Source organism: Eumetopias jubatus, unplaced genomic scaffold (assembly GCF_037043125.1).
Source record: "Eumetopias jubatus isolate StellerSeaLion01/CBP00866 unplaced genomic scaffold, mEumJub1_p1.0 scaffold_15, whole genome shotgun sequence".
Lineage (NCBI taxonomy): Eukaryota > Metazoa > Chordata > Mammalia > Carnivora > Otariidae > Eumetopias > Eumetopias jubatus.
Window position 1 is genome coordinate 29,319,316 of NW_028274821.1, and position 23,012 is coordinate 29,342,327.

Below are 23,012 nucleotides of genomic sequence, written 5' to 3' on the forward strand. Positions count from 1 at the left end.
CCTCCACCCTAAAGAAAGCAGATAGGACGGGTGAATAAAAGTTCTTTCTTTTAGGTAAAGGCAGCTTTGCTTTTGTTCGGAGAGCCCATGGGTTAAGAGAGGATGACGAGGGAGAAAGGGGACTTCTGGTCAGCTGACACGGGTCAGGTTACAGGCGCCTTCACTTTGAAGAAGCGAGGAGCAAGGCGGGTGGACACAGCAGACAGCTAAAAGCTCTTATGTGCCTTCCGTCTGCCTTGTAAACATTTGCGCAGAGATGCAAAGGAAATCTGCGAGGTAGACTTTGGAGTTTCTTGGGCCAAAGGGGAGAAAACACAAATGAAACAATAAACTTCCCACAGATGGAAGAGAAGGAGTGAATGAATGATCTTTCCTGGTCGGGGGTGGGACGGTGGACAGCGGTGGCAAGGGAAGGACGAGTCCAGTAACAGTTCCCTGTGCTTTCTGTTAAGAAGCTAATGAAAGATGGACAACATCAATTGCTTAAGCACCATGAAAACCCCTACAGACTAAACATTTACCTTTTAACATACCTGCTGCACAGACATATGGTGCAGAAATGAGACCTGGTCTCTGTTTTTATAATTTTGTCATTTTGAAGGCTGTACCACAGTTTGTGGAATTTAAACACTGCCATGATTTTATTAGACTCTACGCGAAACTTACTTCAGATCTGAGAGTATTATACTTGGAAAAAGGATGTCAAAAAATCGGCTAGTAATACCAGTTCATCAACGTCCTTCAAACTTTAAAACACACACAACACACACAACCATCTCGGAAACCATTTTACCCAAAGACCACTGCCCTAACTTCTCTATTTACCTCCCCCTCCCCTTTTCCAGAAGAATCTTTCCTATGTTAGGTCAGGGATGTAGTCACAAAAGGACCCTTTAAGTAAAAAAAAAAAAAAAAAAAATTAGTTACATTTGTATTTAATAAATGCTCACCGTTTTCACATTTAATAAATGCTAGGAGCGGTTATAGAGAGTGTGTTTTAAAACTTCCCTGTCTTTACACAGAAAGTTGAAAGCTGTAGGAAAAGGGACACAAGACGAAGGCCATTAAAGGCTCTACCTAACCATGAACCTCGCCACCTCCAGCAGAATAAATATAGCAAGGATGATGCAATCTATACCCTCCTCCAGAGGCCCAGACATAAACACAGCTTCCCCGCTGCAGCAAGAGCTAGGCCGAAAGGAATCTGACTTCCACAAAAGCCCTGCAAATGAACTCACAATGATCCCGGCCGTCCAGGGGTTCAGGAGGAAGACGGCACACACCAGGAACGTGCAGGCCAGCACCACGCTGATGGACAGCAGGAGCCAGTGCCGGAGGCCGATGTACTGCTCCCAGAAGAGGAAGGGGTAGCCGTTGGGGTAGCTGGAGAGCCCCAGGCTCGTGTAGTTGTTGCAGATGGTTCTGACCTTTTCGATGGCTTCCACAAAGTCTGAAGTGTCCCGCAAGCCGTTGAGGTAGAAAGGGAACTGAGCGTATTCGATGGGCTCCGCTGCTGGGACTGGACAGGGAGACAGTGGGAAGAGGCCAGGGCTGAAGGCTCGGGGCAACAGGACAGAGGGCGAATGGGTGTGACCAGGTTCGGGGGAGCCACCACACGCCCCAGGGTCGGCCCTCCTGGATGCACACCCCGCATGCTCCGCCACTGATCACAATGAACAGAGAAGGGACTCTGCCACCAGGTCCCCTAACTGGGCTTCTTTCAATGTGAAGCACAAACAGTACTGGGGACGGTCTTGGGGACTTTACAGTCTTAATCTCTGGTTTAAGAGAGCTTTAAGCAATAATCAACATTCTATTTTTTTTTTTTTTTTCTGGTGGGGGGAGGGGAGGAGCCTGGGGCCTGGGTATTTATTTAACCTTTGATTTTAATCTTCTGGAAGCAGTCACTTTTGTGATGTGTCTAAACAAGAATTCAATGGCAGGAGCATTTTTTGTTCGACTGACACAAGGGAAAATACGAAGTTCAAACTGTTCTACTCAGTCCCTTATGAGAACAAAATAACTCGAAAGTCATGCTTTCCTGAGAAAAACGCTTAACTTTCTTATCCTTTTAGTGATCTAACATACTTAAACCTTCCATGCTTCTTTTTTAATGCAATGCTAAGTCTTCAGCAGCAGGGGAAGAAATCCTTACACAACAAGCATTTAGTTACTGCCGTTGTGTGTTCCAGACCCTTTGGGGTCATTCAGTTGACTTGCTAAACATGATTTGCCCTATTATAATCTCAACTATAAATTTTCATTAAGACAAGCCTTGGCTGCTTGCCACAAGGCTCTGGGGTTTAGATACAGAGAAGCACAACCTGCTTCCTCTCCGGCCATGTTTGCAAAGGGACCCGACTTCTTTGTCACGTCCTCCCTCGGCCTCCTATCCAAGGTGGAAGCTACTAGTATCTTGAACATCAGTGCAAATTAAATCCATACAGGACCACCTTTCAAAGTCAGGGCTGGGAGGGGAAAGGAGAGGACACTGCTGTATACAGACTACCCTGCTCCGGTTTAAACAGCTTTGACAGAATACAGGTGCTTGGTGGCTTATAGGAATGACCCAACTTGCCAAGAATTCCTTCAACACCAGAGTTGACAAAGTTAAGATAAACATATAATCCCCAGCGATAAAACTCTGCAATAGTAAAATAACACTCAACCTGGAGGCGTCCCCAGCTTTCACATGGAACAGCTGGTGTGAAAGAGAGCTGCCTGGTGGGCGTCCTAGGGTGAAAGCTACAAACGGAGATTAGGGACTCTCATTTCCCAACGTGATAGAGCACGGTTGTATCCATTACACATCCTCATCTGTCTCCCAGAGTTTTAAACTCAAAGAAATATATTGTTCTGTTTACACTTCTGAACCCTGGGTAAGTGTCAGCAGATGAGGGCCATGGCTGAGCTTGGGAGAACAGGGTGAGGCCCTGTGCGCGGTGGGTCCCCGTGGAGGGCTACTCACTTCTGAGCCTGGTTTCTGGCATGTAGTCGGCTTTGTCGTGCACCCACTCAGGTCGGTGAGGCCGGATGTTGGCCTGGGAGGCGGCGTAAGCCACAGGGTCATTGCTGACCCAAGCAGTCAGGTAGATGTAGAACGCGCTGGGATTGATGATGCCATCCGCGTCCACCAGGCGCCGTTTGGTCAACTGCAAAATGGGAAGAAGAGGGGTCTTTCAGAATGGGGCTGGCAGGGGCGGGGGAATGGGGCTGTCTGGAGGGGGGGAAAAGCAGCTGAGCGCTGCACCAGCATTTGCAACAAAGCCGAGAATGCCCCCTCTTTGAACATATAAGAAAATCCCGTCAGAACACCTTTGGTTTCTTTCAAAATGCACTTATCAGAGGATGCAATAATGGGTGTGTTTATAACACACACACAGTTCTGCAGATGGTCCAGGAATTGACTGAACCAATTAAATCTGAATGCTAAAAGACTGTCTGCAGCCAAGGCAGAGAATGAACAATCTGGAGAAACATATTTATAGGAGGGGAGGCGGGGGGAAACCTGGCAAGAATCCCCATACACGTCTGTGTGCAGTTAACCTCTGCTGTTAACACTGAAGGAAATGCCACCCAGTAAATGGAGGAGAGCTATAAAAATAAAACAACATCTGTATAAATTTTGCTAACACTAGCCTCCTATGACCCGTGTATTCACAAAATGCCCATCGCCGGAGAGTGGAAGGGGTTGGTGCACAACCATGGTCTTTCTGAGTACCCCGATTTCTGAGAGAGCTGGTCCCACTGAGCAAGCCCCATCCTAGGCCACGGACTACAACACTCCCTCTCTCTAAAGGAGGTCCTGGGGGCTCTGCTTAGGTGCAAACACCGTGAGAGAGACATACACACACATCCACACACACTCACACACACAAATATATTTTTCCTGTTTCCTTTAGATTCAGGCCGGACTCCAATGCTTTTGGCCTTCTTAACAAAATGAAAAACACCAGTGACAGCAGTTAATAGAGAAAGAGTGAAGGAAGAAAGAGTCGAGCGACAAAACGAAACTTCAGGGGTCTGGATTCAATTAATCCCCAGGATATGTAACAACTGCATGTCTTCAAGCCGTCTCTGGAACTACAGAGCACAGCTCATGGTCTCCGTGCACGCAGCATGCTTTTCTCCCTCCCGGGAGGAGGAAGTGCTATCCGAGGGCCTGGCCCAATCCCCTTCGCTCCACGGTGTCCCTGGTCCTGAAGGCCCGGCCCAGCCGCCGGGCATCCTCCTGCTATCTCTCCCACAGGTTCCTCTGCCCATATCCTTGTCAAACCTGACAGCGTGCCGTGCCGCATGCGGCCATAAAGCACCAAGTTCACACTCCATAATAACTCTGAACAATGTACTTTGTAAATCTGTCACCTTTAACGCCAGCAAAAAAGGGGAGACAATAAACAGAGCTGCTGGGAAGATCATTAGCATGACGGTTTTCTGCCTGAGGGGGAAGCAAATAAGCTGCGAGGGGCAGAGGGAGTGGGCTCTGGGAGGGTTGGGAGTGGTGCTGGCCTCGTTTGAAGTCTGAAGGGTCCAAACACACTCCCCAACATGCCTGAGGAATCAAAAGGGATATGCTGGAATCCGAGCATCACAGAGAAGATGCAAATGCAGTTGGAGAATATGATTACTGAATAGAAACAGCTCTTATTACCCAGGGGAGTGAGCAGGATGGCGAGTGCACTCAGGTTCCAAGGACTGGCATTTCTGTTTGCCTCACTCATGACACAGCCGTCTGTCTGTCCTCCTTCTCCACCTGCTGGGCCAGGGTGACCCCAAGGAATGGAATGCAACCAATCCTCCCATCCTTCTAGAAACCTCTCTGATCTCCTAGCTCAACCATCCACCTTAAATTCTGCTCATTCAAATGACTGTTACCATTCTTCCAAGTTTGAATAGAATCAAGACCAACATGGTAATGTAATCAGTGCTAGAATTCAAAAGAGAACAGTACGACACAGCATTTCTAGTATCTGAAAGATACTGCCCACTGCCTCGAGGGTTCTTGGTTGGAACCACGGCTGTGGAGGTAGGTGGTCCACATATCCCCATTTGACAGAGAAGCAGACTGAGGCACTCAATCAGCTGATGGGATGAAGTGAATTAGAGCCAACTCAATATTCTACCAGACCCTGATGCCCCAGGTCTCCAGAGAGCACAGGCTGGGCGGGCAGGCTGTCAAGCAGTCTCTGCTCTATCATGCCCTGGGAGCTCCCAGGGTGTAGGGCAGGGAGAGTACCTGACTGATGTCGATGGGTTTATCACGGCTGCCGGTCTGCACCAGGAGTTTGTAGGCAAGGACCCCATCATCTGATCCATTTTTGTAATTGTTTGGCATGATTTTCCCAGTTTCCCAGTCACTGTCAAATGCATCCTGAAGTCCTAGAAAAGGCAAATGCATACAATGTAATATGATTCTTAACCATTATGATCCAGACCCTAACGGGGTGGGCTGAGGACACTGAGCAGGACAAGGAAGTACCTGACATCAACCTCAAACATTCTGTGTGCTACTTGTTTTCTATTTCAAGTTCAAGTGACACTATTAGATTTTTCAGGGATGAACTTCAGGTTGCTAATAATCACTGCTTCAAAAAGGCAGAAGAGGGGAATACTTGTTTCTGGGAAACAAATGTACATGTTTTACCTTTACATAAAAAAGAGACCCCTTCTTCTCCCCCATGGCTATTCTGAAAGAAAGGAAGAGAGAGACCTTCGGAGAGCTGGCTTGCTGGGTGAGGAAGCCACACAGGCTCATTAGGCATTTCACGCCGCCGTCAGGTGCTAAAGCTGTGGATTCTCTGATACAACCAGAAATCCCACTCAGAGGGGGAAACATGCATTCGGAGCTCCCAGCTTCAAACAACGACTCAGCTGCTTCTCCAGCCAGGGTGAGTGAACACGATTCTGTCAATTTGTTCCATCTGTTCGACTTGTGGAGCTAATACAAGCTGTGGGATCGGCTGCCAGGTTGTGTAAAGATCACAGCCAACACCTATTCACTCTCCACTGTTCCTCTTTGCCACCCTTCCTCAGAAGGGGGGTGTGGGGGAGGGTGCGGGGAGGGATCTCGTGAGCGCCTGTGTGCGCAGGGAAATGCCTCACGGGGTAAATTTGGATCAGATTGAGAACAGGAAGCCACAGGCCAATACAAGGGGGCTCTGTGAGAACAGATGACAAACCGCAAGCACAGGGAGGGGAAGGAAAGGGCTTTCTGGGTGTGGGGGATGGGCGAGCCCACCAGCCCACCACACACAGCTGCGCTTGGCCTCTGTAATCAAAACCATCATTACAGACCTGACGGTTTGGCTACAGCTGTAAAGAGATAAGCGTGCTGGAAGAGAAAACAGGGCCCTGGTGACCTGGCCTTAGGGGCTGAGTGATCCCCTGTGCAGACACTCTCCCCCGACACCCCCACCTCCTTTCCACTGCCCTGCTTCCCCCACCCCCCATCCCCTCCCAAGTAGGACTCCCAAGCCCCAGCAGCTCAGGAAACCACATCTTTTGAACAAGCTGCGTTCGCACGGGTTAGACATGGCCAGTAAGAAGGGAAAAGAGTTCATTTCATTTCATGACATGCCTTGAGTGACTTCAAAGACACCTCCCCCCTCCCGTACTGGTTCCCTCAGTGCTCAAAATAATTAAGCTCTTGGGGTTTGAAGCAGGGGGAGAGGCGAGCACAGGACCCTGTCCCCCGTCTCTCTCTCTAAACCTTCCTGCCCACATTGCTGTGGGCATTGTTTTTACATGAACAATGTGGGGATGAGGCCCGTAGGCCCGGTGCTGAAAGAAGGCCGTGTTGGGGCGAGTGTGGAGGAGTGGTGGGCGGGAGGGACCACCAGCACGGCCGGCTCCCGACTCTCACACAGACTGTTTTTCAGAGCGGGGCATGCACACAACAAGCCGAACCGAGCAGATGTTATTTTATTACCTAAAGCCTTTTTTTGTTTTTGAAAAAAAATAAACAGGAGAGCAAAAACAAGCCCTCCTCCCTTCCCCAACCCCCAGAAGAGACCTGGTCTGTTTTCCTCACCTTAATAGAATTTTCATCACTTCATGGCCTGTATGGGACTTTAACCCTTTCCCTCTTGACCTGTCAATCCTAAGGAGCCACTCGTGCTCAGGGAGCATGGGGCTGTCTCAGCATTTTACACTGATCACCACTAGTGTGCTTCTTACAACCACCTCACAAGACAGCCCTGTTAGCATCATGGTTCCCACTTTACAGATGAGGAAACTGAGGCGTGGAAAGCAACTTGACCAAGGCCACCCAGCAGGGCTCCAGGCTCGGCTTGAACCATGGCTGCTCTAAATGGCCTGGACACACAAAGGCGCTCAGGAAGTTCTCTGCTGAAGGCATGAATACGATCAGCAGAGTTACCGTGGGCACCAATGATGTCTAGGGGAGAACAGTGTTCCACAAACGTGAGTGTAGTTTTAAGATATTTATGCACTAAGAATCTGGGAACACCCTAGAGTGAACCAAAGGAAGAAAGACTGGATTTGGGGATATGGGCAACTCAGTTCAACTCATCATCCACGCTGCTAGCCCCCCGTGCCATAAACTGTACTTGGAATACAAACACAAACGAGAAATAGTCATTGACCTTAGGAAAGAGTGAAGTCCTCATAATTAGATTATTTTATTTTCTGACAAATTACCAAAAAGCTCAGTAACAATGAATTGGCCCAAGAGTACATGTACAACATAGGATTCTAGACACAAAATGAGGCACAAGGATTTGCCTTCACTGCCCCTTGGCCAACATTTTATACTCTAACACATGTGCACTGTAGAAAACATTTGTGACATTATACCTGTTTTACAGCAAAACGTAAATGTTCTAGCTAGAACTTTTCTCATTTTAAATTTTACACTAAATATTATTTTCTAGGGAAAAGTTCGGAGCTACTTATCCCAATTGTCAATTTCTCCTTGATATGGGTCCCTAAAATGAAAACATTAATTTAAATTTTATCTGCATAATTCAGTGTGAAATACAAACGAACACCATTGGTTCATGATGCACAGTGTGGTTTTTACCTGCAACTTCGCCTTACTTGCATGTGTGTTTAAAGATGACATGTGATGTTACCCCTATATATTTTTATGAGTTAACCACCCCCCCAAACTTGTGGAATGTTGATAAAGACCAATAGCGTGATATGGTTTTTAGTGATAATTCCACTGAAAACCAATGAGGGGTCCCAACACTTAACAGCCTCCCAAAATGTTGTTAAACGATTCAAGGACGGCTGATTCCTTGCAGGAAGTGTTCAAAGACCCAATCAACCACCTGACAGCCTGAAAACCGCCTAGGCAGCCCAATGGTCCCATTACCTGGCCATTCTGTGTCCAGTGCTCTCTGCTGGACCTCGTAAGAGTCACATGCAGAGTTGTAGAGCTGGTTGGGACCCCGACTTAGGAGCAAGAATGGATCTCACTTGGTCTAGGCGGGTGCTGTTCACTTAGCAATCAAAACAACATGATTCAATTGCACCTTTAAAAAAGTGTGATTCTCAAGTCCAACTGCTTTAGGTCTTTAAAGGGATGAAAGCATAGGGATAATTTACAATACGCTATAGAAAGGTGAGCCCTCGCCACTGCCTGGAGACAGTACCCTCTGCCCTCTTCCCAAGCTCAGCCTAACAGGCCATATTGAGCATCCAAAGGAATGGCTGAAGACACTGAAATCAATTCTACAATAACCCTCCTTTGCTCAGATACCGGCAGTGCTGCCAATCTCTTTGTCATTGTGGCAAGCTATTTGCATGTCTTCAGCCAATGGGGGAAAAATGAAAAGCAGGGAATCTCTCAACTGTCTGGTCCTGTTTTGACTCATCTGAAAAACACAACCTCCCAAACTACTGTAAAAAATAAGACTTGGAACAAATTCACGTTAATCTCGTGAGCATGTTAAAAAAATATTAACGTCGTGCAGTTCTCTTTGCCTTCCTCAAAAGAAGAGGTCAAATCTGGTATACACGTATAAACAAAATTCTAGCAACAAAAGTCAAGGCCAGAAACTGTACTGAAGAATTTTCAGTCAAACTCAAGTTGTTTACCATTTCATGCAAACTCCCAGGGAAATTGGCTGCTTAATCTTTACATACAAGTGTATTGACTTAAGACCAAAAAAGGCACTCAAATCTGTGTTTAAACAAGCCTAATTAAGTGGGAAATTAAGACAATCATTTGGATAACTTAAGCCAAAAAATGTTGGGGGCAATAATTATTTGGGTATTTCAGTAAAAGCATTTTTTGCCTGAATTGTGTGGATAATTATCTTGATTCCCCACTTCACTTTGCATGTGTCAACATGGAATAAATGAACAGATGTTCCTGGAATCACTGAATACATTCATATTCAGTTGGTAGTTAGGAACAAATTTAAGCCGTTTTTTTTTTCTCCAGTTGACTACTATTTCCTAGAAATGTTTCTAAGGATGAGGTAACAAGCTAAGAAAGGCATTTTAAAGCAGAATTTGATTATTTATGAAATACTGTGAGATGTGATTAAGCATTGATAAGTTTATTTCATATGCCACATCAAAAGATGGTCAAAATATGGAATTTTACATTATATTCTCAAATGGTGCAAAATTTACCAGTACAGTAAAGCCATAATTTGTCAATAAGTCAGTCTAGAAATTCCATCAACACTCTGATTTCACTTGATCAACAAACTAACCACCACCCAAAAAAAGAGCACTAGAAGCATCCAGCTCCCGATTTTATAACTTTATAACATACTTCCCATTTCCTAATGTGCACCCATAAATTTGTACAGAAGTTCCCGAGTCCCCTGTTTAAATTGTTTGCATCATTTTATAGGTGAAAGCCAGATTTGGGAGGCTGCCCCAGAAACAGTCCATATAAGAATTTTAAGCATCACTTAGAAGTCAAAGAAACATGTTAGTGTTACGTAATAATCTAACACTTTAATAAAGTGAACAAAGGGAACTTGTGGAAGCTGAACATACCAAAGACTGAATGGTGAAAGTTTACAAAGGGCGAACACCCACTAGCAGCACCTCACCTTGGAGCCAGTCTCTGAAGTAGTGCAGCCACATTTTGGGAAGCTGTTTATTTTCTTCCAACATGACATACTTCACATTGCTGAAACTCTTGTGAAGGTCGTAAAGTAAGTGCTGGATATTCGGGTAGTCTGCTTTCTGGGTGACTATATACATGTTGTAGAAAGAAAAGTATTTGAATTGTGCAGCAATAAAGTCATATTCTCTGGTTTCCCGAGGCACAATGTCTGTAAGGTCCAGCCCATCGCGCACTCGGGTGGTCCCATAAAGGCTGACTCCCAGCAAGCCCAGGAAAAGGAAGATCACCACGACCTGTAACAGGAAGAGGCATAAGATCAGAGCCAGAGGACAGGACCTCTTGACAAAAGCAAGCTGTTTGGTTCAGACCTCACTTTTACCCCCAAAATGGCCCTGATGAAGCATGTAGGGGTCATTCTCCAGAGGAAAAAGCAAGTAATCATAGTGATCACATTTTAAAACAAGCTCATGAAAAAGAAAATGTTTAAAACATAAGGAGTTCATCTAAATTCACAGAAACATTTGCTACATAGAGATTCACTCCTGTAGAAGATGAGCTCATTAAGATGGCCCCACATGCTAATTGGACTGACTTTTTAGGAGGCCTGAAATAAGTCACACCCAAAGAAGCAACCTGATGAATTCCAAAGGAGACTGTTTTGTTATTTCTTGAAGACAGGAAGAATCTTCTGTTTTGGTAGATTACCTTGGCTTTTGGTTTCAAGAGGAAAGGAGCATAGTGTTTCTCAGCAAAAGATGAAAGTGTCCACTTGGTGCAGGGGGGCTCAAGGCAGTGGAGGCTGGAGTCGGAGAACTGGGAGAGCAGGTCCCTTGTGGAGCTGGTACTCTCGGGGCTCTGGCAGCTGAGGGTATCCTGGGTCATGGTGACAGGCTGCACGGAGATCTCAGAGCGTGGCTCAGCAGTGGTGTAGTACACATGCGTGTGGGGGTCGTACTCTGTACGGAGCTGCACTGTAGACTGCATGGTGATCTGGGTTTCATGGGTGAAGCTGTGGCTGCTGTAGGGGGGCGGGGGGCTGTAGCGGGTGTTATCATGAGTCTCCGTGTAGGCCTGAGGTTCAACCTGAATCACTCTGCTGACGCAGGGGCTAAGAGGGGAAAATAGGTTGCAATGGTATACTGAAACAGGGAAACAGTGCTTTCATTTTTGCCAATGACTGACAGTATCCATTTTACATAGCTCTAATTTAGAAGAAAAATATCATACTGTTGAGCTCCACAAACATCGCCTGATTTAACCACCTGGACACAAGACACTAGTAAGTCAAAGGAGGCCAAACGGATGGCCGATACTGAATTTGGCTGGCAAAATCAAAGTTACATGCTGATGAACCCCTTTCAAAGCACAATTCCTAAAAAACACACAACCCCTCCCCCCAAAAACCCCACAACACCCAAAAGGCTGTATTTTTTCTGGATGGTTGGTTTTCAAACCTTTGTTCTGCCTGACTCAACAGAGATATGATACACTCCCAATAATCAGCCAAAGCAATCCATAACAAAAATAGTGAGCATGTGCATCACAACCCCAGAGCTGTGAGTCTTTAGTCAGGGGAGGGGAGAGCCTGTGACTCGATATCCCCAACAAAGCATCCTCCATCCATTATCTCCTCTGCCTCCATCACACTGGTAACAAGCCCTGTTAGCTACATTTTCTTCCAAGTCTACAGGCTAAAGAGTTCTCTAAACCTACCACTCTGTACCCAACAAATAAAGGCCATAGCAGCTCATGAAACTGTACCTTGTAAAACAGCAGAAAATATCCAATCTCCTGTCCTCACGTCGATACAAATCCATGCTGAGAATCGCAGGAAAAATTAGCAGAACCATAGCAAAATTGAATACCACTACTACAGCCGCCTGGAAACATGGGGAAAAAAAAGGAGAGGTCACCAATATGTCTCCTCCCAGTCAGAGGATTGCTCTGAAAATAAAAGAGGCTTTAAACAACATCTTTCTTTCAATTCCCTATTGAAGTGTTTAAACTTGAAATAGATGTTGGAGTTTCTCATCATTTTGCTTCTCTTCCATCGTTAAGAGACTATTTGACTAGAGCAGGCCCCATCATTCTGATTCTTTTCATCTCTTAGAATTTCATGAACCCATGATGTACAAACACAGGAATGAAATGAGCGTCTTGCTAGCAACCTAACCAAACCAAATCTACAAAGGCAGAATACAGAATATACTTGAGATGTTTTAATTGAAAACAAACATTCCCCATTCAGAACATTTCTAAGAGTTTCACGCTACTCTGATTTTATACTCAGAATATTTAGACGTAAAGTGGATTGGGTATATCAAAATGTCACCTTTAAAACATGAAATAAAATTTCAAACACGTCCCCTGAGGTTTTTAATAGGCACATTCCAAATAGCCTCTGGAGTAGCCTGTGGGGTGTGCGAGCACAGTAACATAAAAGGTCAAGGAGAGTAAGGCAGAAAGAAATTCCTGTGTGTGATTATAGTATGCAGAATAAATAAGTACAGATTCAAAAGTCACTCCATAACCTAGAATAAACATGGGGCTAGATTCTGTAGTGCTTTGGCAAATCTCCTGCTGACCTAGTAAAAATTACACAATTGGGCTGTTAATAGGGGAAAGTCAACAGAGGACAGTTGAAAGGGCTCGCCCATTCAGACAGGAATGGAAAGACGCGGCACAATAAAAAAAAAAAAAAAAAAAAGAAGGAACTGAATGCTAAGTAACCAAGAAATCATCAGAAAGTTTTTTGAAAATTAAAAGATCTCAGTAAGTTTTTCAAAGAACTACTTAGTTCTAAGATGTCCTCCAACTGGGTAAATGTCTCAGGGTGAGAAAAGAAAACCTGCTTGTAACAGATACCTAACAGAATCAGAAGAGAACTTTGCAAAGGGATTCCGATAAAAATTGTGCATTTTTACTCAAGGTGAAAGAGCAAGGCCAAGGTCTGCAAAGGTACCTTTCAATAATTAATTCCCTGTCAAGTCCACAAAACCAAAAAATAATCAGGAGTCTCCTTCTAAAAATTACCTAACTCCTCTCTTCTCAGTCTGCTTTGAAATTCCTCATCATCTCAAAATACATGAAACCTGTGAACTTAACCGCTCTAATGAATGGTCTTTAAAGACCTAAAGACTAAAGGATTCATCTTAGAGACAAATACTTTAAAAAGAAAAGGGAGGACACAGAGCTGGGTACTGGAGACACAGAGAAAAATAAGACAAAATCCTGTTCTCAAGGACCACCACAGCAAAACCTACCAACAAACTACAATTCAGGCTAATAAATGTAGTAATAAAAGCTTGCGTAGGGTTCCAGAGCAGCTCAGAGGGGGAAGAGTACGGGGGGGGGGGGGTTGTGGGGGTGTGGGCGGAGGGCGGAGGGTGGTCAAGGCAGGGTCTCAAGGAGGTGTAGAAGACAAAAACAGGCCTCTCGTGGGGCCAGGGAGGAAGGATGTGCCACGTGGAGGAACTCGACAAGCTGTGTCTGAGAGGGAGACCTAGAATTCTGTTGCGGGCAGAGAAAAGGGGGAGTACTGGGAGACCAGGTGGTTAACGCATGATTCATTCGATCCCCAACAGCAACCAGGACAGCCATTATTACTGCTGTTGACACTAGTACCTAACAGACTCCGTAGTACAGAGGATGGTCACCTGCCGGCGGTCACGGAGTAAATCGAATTCAAACACAGGCTTGATGTCAATGCCCTCAGCCTGACTGCGACCTGGGAGTTCTTGTCACCTGGTCACCTCCTAAGGGGATGGACATGGGCTGGGTTGGGGTTCCTGACCAATCTGACCACAGGGGTCCTGATTTCTGATTCTCAAGGAGATTTTTCCAGAAAATTCAATCCTGGAGGTGGAGTCCTTTCAGCTTTTCTTTCTATTATAGGCATGTTTAGAATTTGGGGGTGGAATGCAGACAGAACACTCCCAGGCATCTCACTCTGGACATAAGTTCCTGAGGATGCGGAACCCAAGTGGCCCGGGGGTGCTCTGGCAGGAACAGCACTGAGGCTTCCACAGGGGCTGGGGACACATCTGATAGCAGCTTTATCCCCCGGAGGCGTCTGTGGAGGACACGAAGAACCCCCAAACTCTGAAGTGTAGCGTCCTGTCCACGCTCACTGTCCGGCGGCATATTGCGTACACAGGGAGAACATATTCTGACAAGAAAACAGCGCAACTTCAATGTCCCATTCAAGTGCACCCAAACAGTAAAGACCAACAAGCTGCAAGGACTTCTCAGCAAGGGAGAAGTGTTACTGCAGGCGCAAAGGTCAATGTCCTATTCAAGTGCACCCAAACAGTAAAGACCAACAAGCTGCAAGGACTTCTCAGCAAGGGAAAAGTGTCACTGCAGGCGCAAAGGGGAGCTTAAGACATTGTAAGAAAATCTATTGATGGGGATGATTTGCACTGTCAATCAATTCTAATTACTGTACTTGAAGGAAATGTCCCCATCTTCTGTGTTGCCCCCCCACCCCACCTGCGGCAGAGCATCCATGGGGGCCCTGCTGACACACTTGCAGAGCACAGAAACAAACTGACCCTGCCCAGAGGGCCCTCATCTAGACCCCCCTCACTGTATGGAACAATATGGAGTTCTGTTCTGGGAGTTTCCATTGAAGAACACCATTCAGTTATGCAGGGCATTGGTTCCCAAAGAATTAGACGGTGCCACTGCTTTCTGGTATAGAGGTGGCATTTGGTCAGATGGATGGAGATTGACAAGGAAGTCTAAGATGGTTTCTTTGGGGGGGGAAATTCTATTTACTTTGATAAAGTTAGACAATTGGAAAAGTTCCACAAAGAAAAATCCTAAATTAATATGGATTTATTAGTGTACAGAACCACTGTGGGTCTCTTTCTTTTGACGCTTAATCTATAGTATCCTGAAAACACAAACACAAATGGATACCCAGAGGCACAACTTAACACAGTTCACTAAAAGAAAGAGAAGCTACATCATGATCAACTTTGAATGTCAATATATTTAAGACGAAACCAGTGTAAATTTCTGATGGCTACAGCAAAAATCATGGCACATTCTTTTTCTTTTCTTCTTACATTTTCTTTTCTTTCCTTTTCCTTTTTTTTTTAAAGTTTGTTTTTGACAGAGAATGAGCCAGTTATTATGGGGTCTTTAATAAATGAGGACTCCTGGAAGTCCTCAATTTTCTAAAGTGGTACCCCAGGGGCTTGGAATAGAAATGCAAAACTCACAGTACTCATTTCATCTCGGTAAGGTGCTTACCTTGGGAGAACTTTAGCGTACTGGATTTTCTAAAAGGCGTAAGGAAAACTCATGTAGCTTTTCAGACCACCACACCATAGGATATCATTAAAGGAGAGTATGCCTTGATGAATCATCAGTGTGTACTGAGAGAGGAGAGGAGAAAATGAGAGAGAGACACAAGAAGAAATGAAGGAGCGTGAGGCAGAGCAGAAATAAAGAGCAGCGAGAAAAAGGCAAGCAGAAAAGGAGAGAGGCGGGAGAGGGTCCCACTGGTAGAGGAGGGGGACAATTTCTCAACACCAGCATCTGCTGTATGTATAAGCAGCAAGAACGGGAGACTGCAGGCAGGTGTGCAGATGCCTGTGCAAAAAGGCATTCTAGAACGGTAATTGTACCAATACTTTAGCAGGCAACTTTCACTTATGTTCCACATCACGAGCAGTTAAGCAGTTAGATATATTTTCATTTTCCTGTGCTTCGGTCGTTCAGATTTAACCGTATTCACTAATTCACTTACTCCTTCTACTTTTAGATATTTATAATAAACCCTTTATTATTTTCATTTTTTTTAGTATTTTTCTTTTGGGGGTAGTGGTCGCAGTGATTGGTACAAAAATCTTTTCTCATGTTCTATCTTACGCTAAATATTAAGTAAGTCTAGTGTCCCAAACACAGCTGGATCGTTAGTTCCTCAGGTCTTCATTAGCCATTGGTGAAATGAAATTAATTCAAATATGACGACTACAAAAGAGGGAAGCGTGTTGACAAAAGCATAAAGAGAACCCTAATTTATGATTTGTCAGTTTCTCTTCCTGGTCACAATCACCTTTTGGTGATTAACAAGAGCAAAACAGTAGGAAGAAGCTGGATGTAATAACAGCTTAAAAAGTGACACCAAGGGGCACCTGGGTGGCTCAGTTGGATAAGCGACCCCAGCTCTTGATTTTGGCTCAGGTGATGATGTCAGGGTTGTGAATCAGGCTCTGTGCTGGGTGTGGAACCTACTTGAGATTCCCTCTTTCCTTCCCCCTCTGCCCCTGCCCTGCTCCCTCTCAAAAAAAAAGTGACACCAGAAGTAGTTTTTCCCTTAAAAACCTGGCCATCTCATAAATTACACATCATACTGTAAGAGAAAAAGGGGGGAAAGCCACCGCGTTTCTCTTGGAAAATAGTTGAAGCTTTAAAATGTGAATTTAGGGGCGCCTGTGTGGCTCAGTCATTGAGCATCTGCCTTCGGCTCAGGTCATGGTCCCAGGGTTTTGGGATCGAGCCCCGCATCGGGCTCCCTGCTCTGTGGGGAGCCTGCTTCTCCCTCTGCCTCTCTCTCTCTCTCTCTGTCTCTCATGAATAAATAAATCTTTAAAAAAAATTAAAAATAAAATAAAATGTGAATTTAATTCACAAAACTTCAAGAACGTCTTTGTAATACCAAAACCTGAAACCATTAGGGGCTTACTAGGAAGACCACATCCCAAACTGGTCAGTTAGCTTTCTTTATCCGCTGTACTGACCGATTTCAGGAATCCTTAAGAGTTTCAAGCAGCGGCAGAGCCATGCCAGCACTCCAGGCCAAGCACAGAATGGACCAGAGCTGTGTCCCCAGCCTTGGGAGCTCTCCATTCTTACCGTTCGTATAAGCTGGCTCTCTGCGCAAAAGAAATATCCTGGTGGCCTCTAGGTGTGGAAGGGCCTGGTTTGGGAAGAGAGAGCAGAAACAATGCAGGAGCCAAACTGCTCTGCGGAAGGAGGGCAGAGGAATTTTGAGTTTTCTTGTGCAGCCTGAGAGGGGAGTAGGAGACCAAAAGAAGAGAGAAGAGATGGAGGAGACTGTGGAGAGACTAAGGAAAGACACGACAAGCGAGCGCCCACCAACAAACCCCCTGCAGGCAGAGAATGGCCCGTATGTTTGCACGGTGGAAGCTAATGCAGCAGACCCTCGAACAACATGGGTTTGAACTGCATGGGTCCACTTAGAGGTTGACTGTTTCCAATAAATACAGTGCAGCACGCGAAATGTATTTTCTCTTCCTTATGATTTTCTTAATAACGTTTCCCCCCAGCTCACTTTGTTCTAAGAATACAGATGTAACATATAAACGATGTGTTAATTGATTGTTTATGTTATCAGTAAGGCTTCTGGCCAACAGCCGCTATTAGTAAAGTTTTTGGGGAGCCCAAAGTTATATGAAGATCTGACTGTGTGGGAGGGGTGTCAGCACCCCCAAACCCCATGTTGTTCAAGGGTCAACTGTACTCAGTTCTAGGTTATCGCCTAGCTGGTCTATACCGCAGCCTCCTACTCTGCATTGTACAACTGCCATGTGTTGGGGCTGCTTTAGGGAAATAGAGAGGGTGGCGTGCTGGGGCTGAGGTGGCCAGCAGGGAAGGGAGTAAGCACAGAAACCCAGTGGGATTCAGAAGCAGGGACGGCCAAGAGCTGGCTGCACTGTGGTGAAACCAGAGGACTTCCAGCTATCTGGAACGGGAGCTTCTCAGCATCCTCCGCACAGTGGCCCTCGTGTGGTTTTAGTCTCACTATAAAGGGAATGGCCACTCCCTAAGGCACCAGGTCTTGGGGATACCTGGGCCCCAGGCATCTGGGCTCTAGGACTGGAAGGAGGGGAGGAGCCCTGGCATGTGTTTTAGAGGGAGTGTTGGGGTTGTTGCTTTAAGAAGCTTCCACCCAGACTGGCCCCAGATGCGGACAAGCAACTTGTCTTCACGTTAGTGGAGAAGGGAGACGGGCTGCTCGGCCTCCGTGCGGTGCTCGCTACGGATGTCACCAGTGCAGACTCACCTGGAGGGAGAAGGCCCGCAGGGCGGGAATGGGGATCAATGCGGCCATGAAGAAGGCGGTGACATTGCTGATGGAGGTGAGGGCCACACTGGCTCCCGTGCGCTTGAGGCACTCTCCAGTCCTGTCCTGAGGACGAGAAACCAAGGTGCTGAGAGCCGCAAAGCGCAGGGGCCCCCAGATCACAGATCGTGCCAACAGTCCAAATACGTGACAAAGTGGGACAACAGGTAGTTTATCATGCTGACGTCAGGGCATAAGGAAGGGCTCTCTCTGCCCACCCCCAGCGACACTGGCATCGAAAACGTTTTCAGGACTATCTATACAGTCCTGGGTTGTACCTGGTTACCATATCCAAAGCACAAAGCTGCAAGACAATGATTTAAGTCAATTTTTAAGATTTAAAGGGTGTGTGCTGGGGGGGTAGGGGGATGGGGACAAAGTGACCCCCAAACCCCACAAAAAACCCAGAAAAGCAAATACGGGCTTTGGAATAATCGTTCTGCGGTTCCTCTGATTTCTTTTACTTATTTAAAGTCAGTAACATGTCACTGACTTGGGACTGAAATATTTACTAGGCCAGATTAAAGAAAATTAAAGGACAAATACTCAAGAACAGAGGGGATTTTGGCTGGCCCCAAAGCTTTCTTCTTTTGTTTTTCTATTACCTCAAAAGGGATTCTTTTATTCTGTCCTGTTTCACTAAATGCATGTGCCAAAAGGAAAACATCATCCACACCAACGCCAAGAGCAAGAAACGGCAAAACCTGCAGCGAACACAAAGGGCAGTGCATTAAACACATGAAGTCCAATTCGGATCATTCTAGAGCCACTGAGAACACTGCCCTCAGCAGCTACCCCAAGGACAGCTTACATCAGCTCACGTGAAGAACCTAGTTCCGAGGGTTAAGATTCCCCGGATCTAGCCGTTTTAGCTCACAGGAGGTCTTATCCATTTCTATTTTTAAGCTCCACTATTTTATTTTTAAAGCTAATAAATGAGGGCGCCTGGGTGGCTCAGTCGTTAGGCGTCTGCCTTCGGCTCAGGTCATGATCCTAGGGTTCTGGGATCGAGCCGCACATCGGGCTCCCTGCTCCGCGGGAAGCCTGCTTCTCCCTCTCCCACTCCCCCTGCTTGTGTTCCCGCTCTCGCTGTGTCTCTCCTCTGTCAAATAAATAAATAAAATCTTAAAAAAAAAAATAAAGCTAATAAATGAGAAGGAAGCTAACTCATCAAAAGCAGTGGTTCTCAGAGCATGATCCCTGGACAGGCATGGTTGAGAACTGGTAATTAGAAACTCTGGGGGCAGGGCCCGGCAGTTGGAGGTGTGGCCAGCCCTCCAGGCAACTCTATGGCACACTCAAGTCTGAGAACCGTGGCATGGCTCTAAAGAATGGTCTTCACTGCACTGGTAAGTGAAACATCTCTACCATCAACAAGCCCGTGCAGACCTTCCACGCTCTGCCGAGTGCTCCTCTCTCTCTCATTCTGAGATAGCCCCCCCCTCCTGGTGGTAAAGGCCGGAAGACCCTGTAGGTGACATGGACACATAGAAGGCCGCTGGGCCAAGCCCGCCTAGGGGTGTTTGTCAACAAACAGTGGATAGGTGGCTCCCTTAGTACCTGAGTTGTTGCAGCGTTAAAGGAAATCCCGATCAATGAGCACAGGCCCAATCCTGCAGCCACGGACAGTGCAACCAACAGGACGCCAGCCAGCCCCACGGCACCCTGGGACTTGGAGCAGTCCCAGCGCAGCATGGTTAAACAGGCATAGGCAAGCTGCGAGCAGAACAACGGGGTGGGGGGCAGGGGAAGGAGTGAGGAGTGGGAAACGGGGGGCGGGGGGGGAGACACAAAAGCCAAACATTAGAATGTGTAAGGATTCTAATGTTTTCCCCCACCCATCACCCCAAATCAAAAGGTAGAACTAATTAAATCCAACAACAACAATTTACATTACAGACATCACATGGAATAATATGAGTCAAAGATGGGCAAACTGCAAATGGGAGTAAATGCTTTACACGACCACTTTTGAAATCGTTATGAAGCCGAGCTCTCTCTGTCTTGAATGCACGTGTGTGTTAAGAGCAGTTAAAAAGCAGGAGCGGTCATGGAAAGATAAAAACTAAAAACCAAACCCACTCGCCCTTCCCCAAGGAGAATTGAATTGACTGTTACCATCAGTAGGTAGCCACTGGCCACTCGGATGACACTGACATCAGAGAAGGACTTCAGGATGTCGTCCAGGGTCGTCGTGGTAAAGGAAAGCACCTTCTGAGTGGAGTTCGGAGCGACACTTTGATGAACCACCTGTGGTCACAACATAAAGTCCCAAATGGAATGAGAGCTTCAGTGAGCTTCAACAGCACAGACCTTGGGGGACGCGTTCCCTCCACTCACCCCTCACTTTTTTCTGATGCGTTAAAAAGAGTTCTACATGATTTGGGTTTGAACTTGGACTGAGGTGACATGACCCTGGGCCTGGGACAATGAAGGCCACCGCACATCAGGTGAGAACGGGGTGCCGCGGTGAAGTGCCCTCACCTCTACGTGCCCTCACCTGAGACTACCTTCTCCTCTCTGTGGCTCTCCAACAGATCTGCGGTCCCATCGGCTCCCACCCCGCCCCACCCCAAACCAAAACGACTCAGTCTTGTGGCCACTCCTCCCCACTTTGTTTACTGGCCACTTTTAAAAGGTCACATGCAGCTCAGTAGAGGTCACTGCTTGGGAAAGGCCAGCTCCTGTCACATGGCCTAACCAAGGGGACTGCAGCTGTGAACAGATTCTATGCTTTGCTAATGTTTTCCAGACACTTTTTCTTGCTAACCCAGTGTTTTTTTAAACACTGTTAGGCCTTCACTCTGGAGTTCACAACTGGTTACTCAGAACGTCTCAGGCGTCCCAATTAGAATTAGCCATCAGCCAGACACGAAGGTGTTCCATTTCTAGGAAAGGAAAAAAAGTTCACACCCCACCAGGTCCCCAAAATGACCATTTGTTTTGAAAATAGATTCTAATGAAAAAGAAGTTCTAAAACATGGCGACAATAAAGTACGTGGTAACTAAGGGGTCTGTACCCAGATTTCAAGCTGGGTGTCAGAATGCCGCCGATTTACCTCCACGTACGTCCTCTGCCAAGCCTCCAGGACGGCGGCTGCCTTGTCCTCGTTCCAGTTGATGTGTGAGACATACTCATACCCCTTGAAGTGTTCGTACATTTGCTTGGGAGTCATTAACTGAAACATGGTCTGCAGGGCGTGGGCACTGTGACAAGGTGGCAAAGACACGACATCAGCATTTCCAGGAAGTCGTCTTCGCTGCCTAAAATCCTGAACTCGCGCCCCCACCTCACTCGCGGCCATTCTCTCCTTCTACGTGAGCACATGTTTCCATTAAACGCGACCTGGATGGTTATTTTACTCAATAGATGGATATACCATATTAAAGGTGTAACCTTACAAACCTTTTACAGATAGACCCCAAAATTAAATTAATAAGCAATTTCCTTTCTCAGTTTCTATTCAATGAAACAGGAAGGGTAGGGGAGTAGACAGCTTGACCAGATACGCTGGGCTTGGCGCTGCACGCTCGCCTGTGCAGAAATCCCAGCCCACGGCTCTCCCAAGGGAGGGATCTCAGACTTGAGAGCGCCTGACGCTTGACCGAGCGGAGTCCGCAAGGGCACAGAGGAGAATTCTTAGGCAGCCGTCAGTTGTTGGTCAGCCTGTGACAGAGCTTAGCTCACACCTCTCCACCCTATTGCTCTGACCACTGTTGCCTGCACGCCTGATGCTTGCCCCCACTTTCTACACAATCGATCTTCTAATCTTACAGTCACTAACTAGGGTCCTGATGAAAACAGCCAATCTCCCCCTGAAAAATTCCCCACAAGGTAGTTTTTCGAGCTGGTCTGATCCACTAGTATTTCCTAAATTCTATTACACCAGACGGCTAGCCAGGATAACAGTTAAGTATTAGTACAAGTACACTCGCAGATGTCAGGAGGGAAGTGGTTTCCGAGCAAAAGACAAAAAAATAGATGGCTTGGATTTTTCCTCCTTGTGCTGGATTACCTGACAAGCTTCCCAGTACTATTCTTGACCGTGCCACCCACAATCAGTTCCTCTTGCCAGTGCATATACTTTCTGGATAATCCATGACATCCACCATTCAAAACAAGGGCCACATCAAGAGGCTAAAATAAAAAGACAGCCACATAATTACGGGAATTAGTAGGCAGGTCACATGCCTTGTTAAAATCCAGTGCATTAAGGGCTTGTTTGTTTCAGAGAGAACATTAATAACAAGGCTAATGAGAGGCGTACGGCAAATCTTACATCAAAATTTAGCTCTATAAACAAACTTAGCTCCATAGACAAAAAAATAGTCGTTGAGAATCAGATCTTAAAAATGAAAATAATAGGACTAGGAATTGGGGGGGAAGACACCAAGCTTTCCTCTTGGGCCCCAGGAGCAGAATCAATGACTGTACTCACTTTGGTCGCGTTTTTGTTGGGGGCTGTGGCAGGGCAGTCTGGATCAGCCGGGTTGAGGCAGGGCCGGTCCATGTAACCATGACCAACTTCAGCCTTATTCAGCATTTCCTCCCAGCTGTCCACTTGATAGTTTATTTTCTTTAACTCTTCCAGGAATTCCAAAGGGTCAAAGTTTGTCCACTGCAAAGGAGGCTTACCTCTGTGAAAGAAATTAGAAGGCAAGACCATGAAAAGAGGCTTTTCCAAGCCTCCGAGCCTGTGCAAATCGCATATACTGCGTCCGGATCGCACTAGGCTTTCTGGGAATGCGGCAACGCGGGGAGACCCTGGCACAGAAACCGAATGCTCCTTTCCCGGGGATCAGTATGCAAACCCGAGTCAGGAAAGTAATTCATGAATGGAAATGGCAAGCAGAGAGCTT

At 46.3% G+C, this 23,012-nt stretch overlaps 1 protein-coding gene across 2 annotated transcripts in view; it reads right to left on the bottom strand.

Annotated features, from left to right (window-relative positions):
- The window catches only part of PTCH1 (patched 1), a 59,239-nt gene that overhangs the window by 10,795 nt on the left and 25,432 nt on the right, over nt 1-23,012 (bottom strand). For both annotated transcript variants that reach the window (XM_028122308.2, XM_028122309.2), the window contains exons 6-18: nt 22,592-22,790; nt 22,169-22,290; nt 21,212-21,359; nt 20,271-20,402; nt 19,713-19,868; nt 18,758-18,856; nt 18,093-18,218; nt 11,816-11,934; nt 10,760-11,162; nt 10,038-10,347; nt 5,237-5,379; nt 2,969-3,152; nt 1,239-1,519 (exon numbers count right to left, since the gene is read on the bottom strand). In XM_028122308.2, coding sequence (XP_027978109.2) covers nt 1,239-1,519; nt 2,969-3,152; nt 5,237-5,379; nt 10,038-10,347; nt 10,760-11,162; nt 11,816-11,934; nt 18,093-18,218; nt 18,758-18,856; nt 19,713-19,868; nt 20,271-20,402; nt 21,212-21,359; nt 22,169-22,290; nt 22,592-22,790 — 2,422 coding nt within the window. The remainder of the gene's footprint in view (nt 1-1,238; nt 1,520-2,968; nt 3,153-5,236; nt 5,380-10,037; nt 10,348-10,759; nt 11,163-11,815; nt 11,935-18,092; nt 18,219-18,757; nt 18,857-19,712; nt 19,869-20,270; nt 20,403-21,211; nt 21,360-22,168; nt 22,291-22,591; nt 22,791-23,012) is intronic.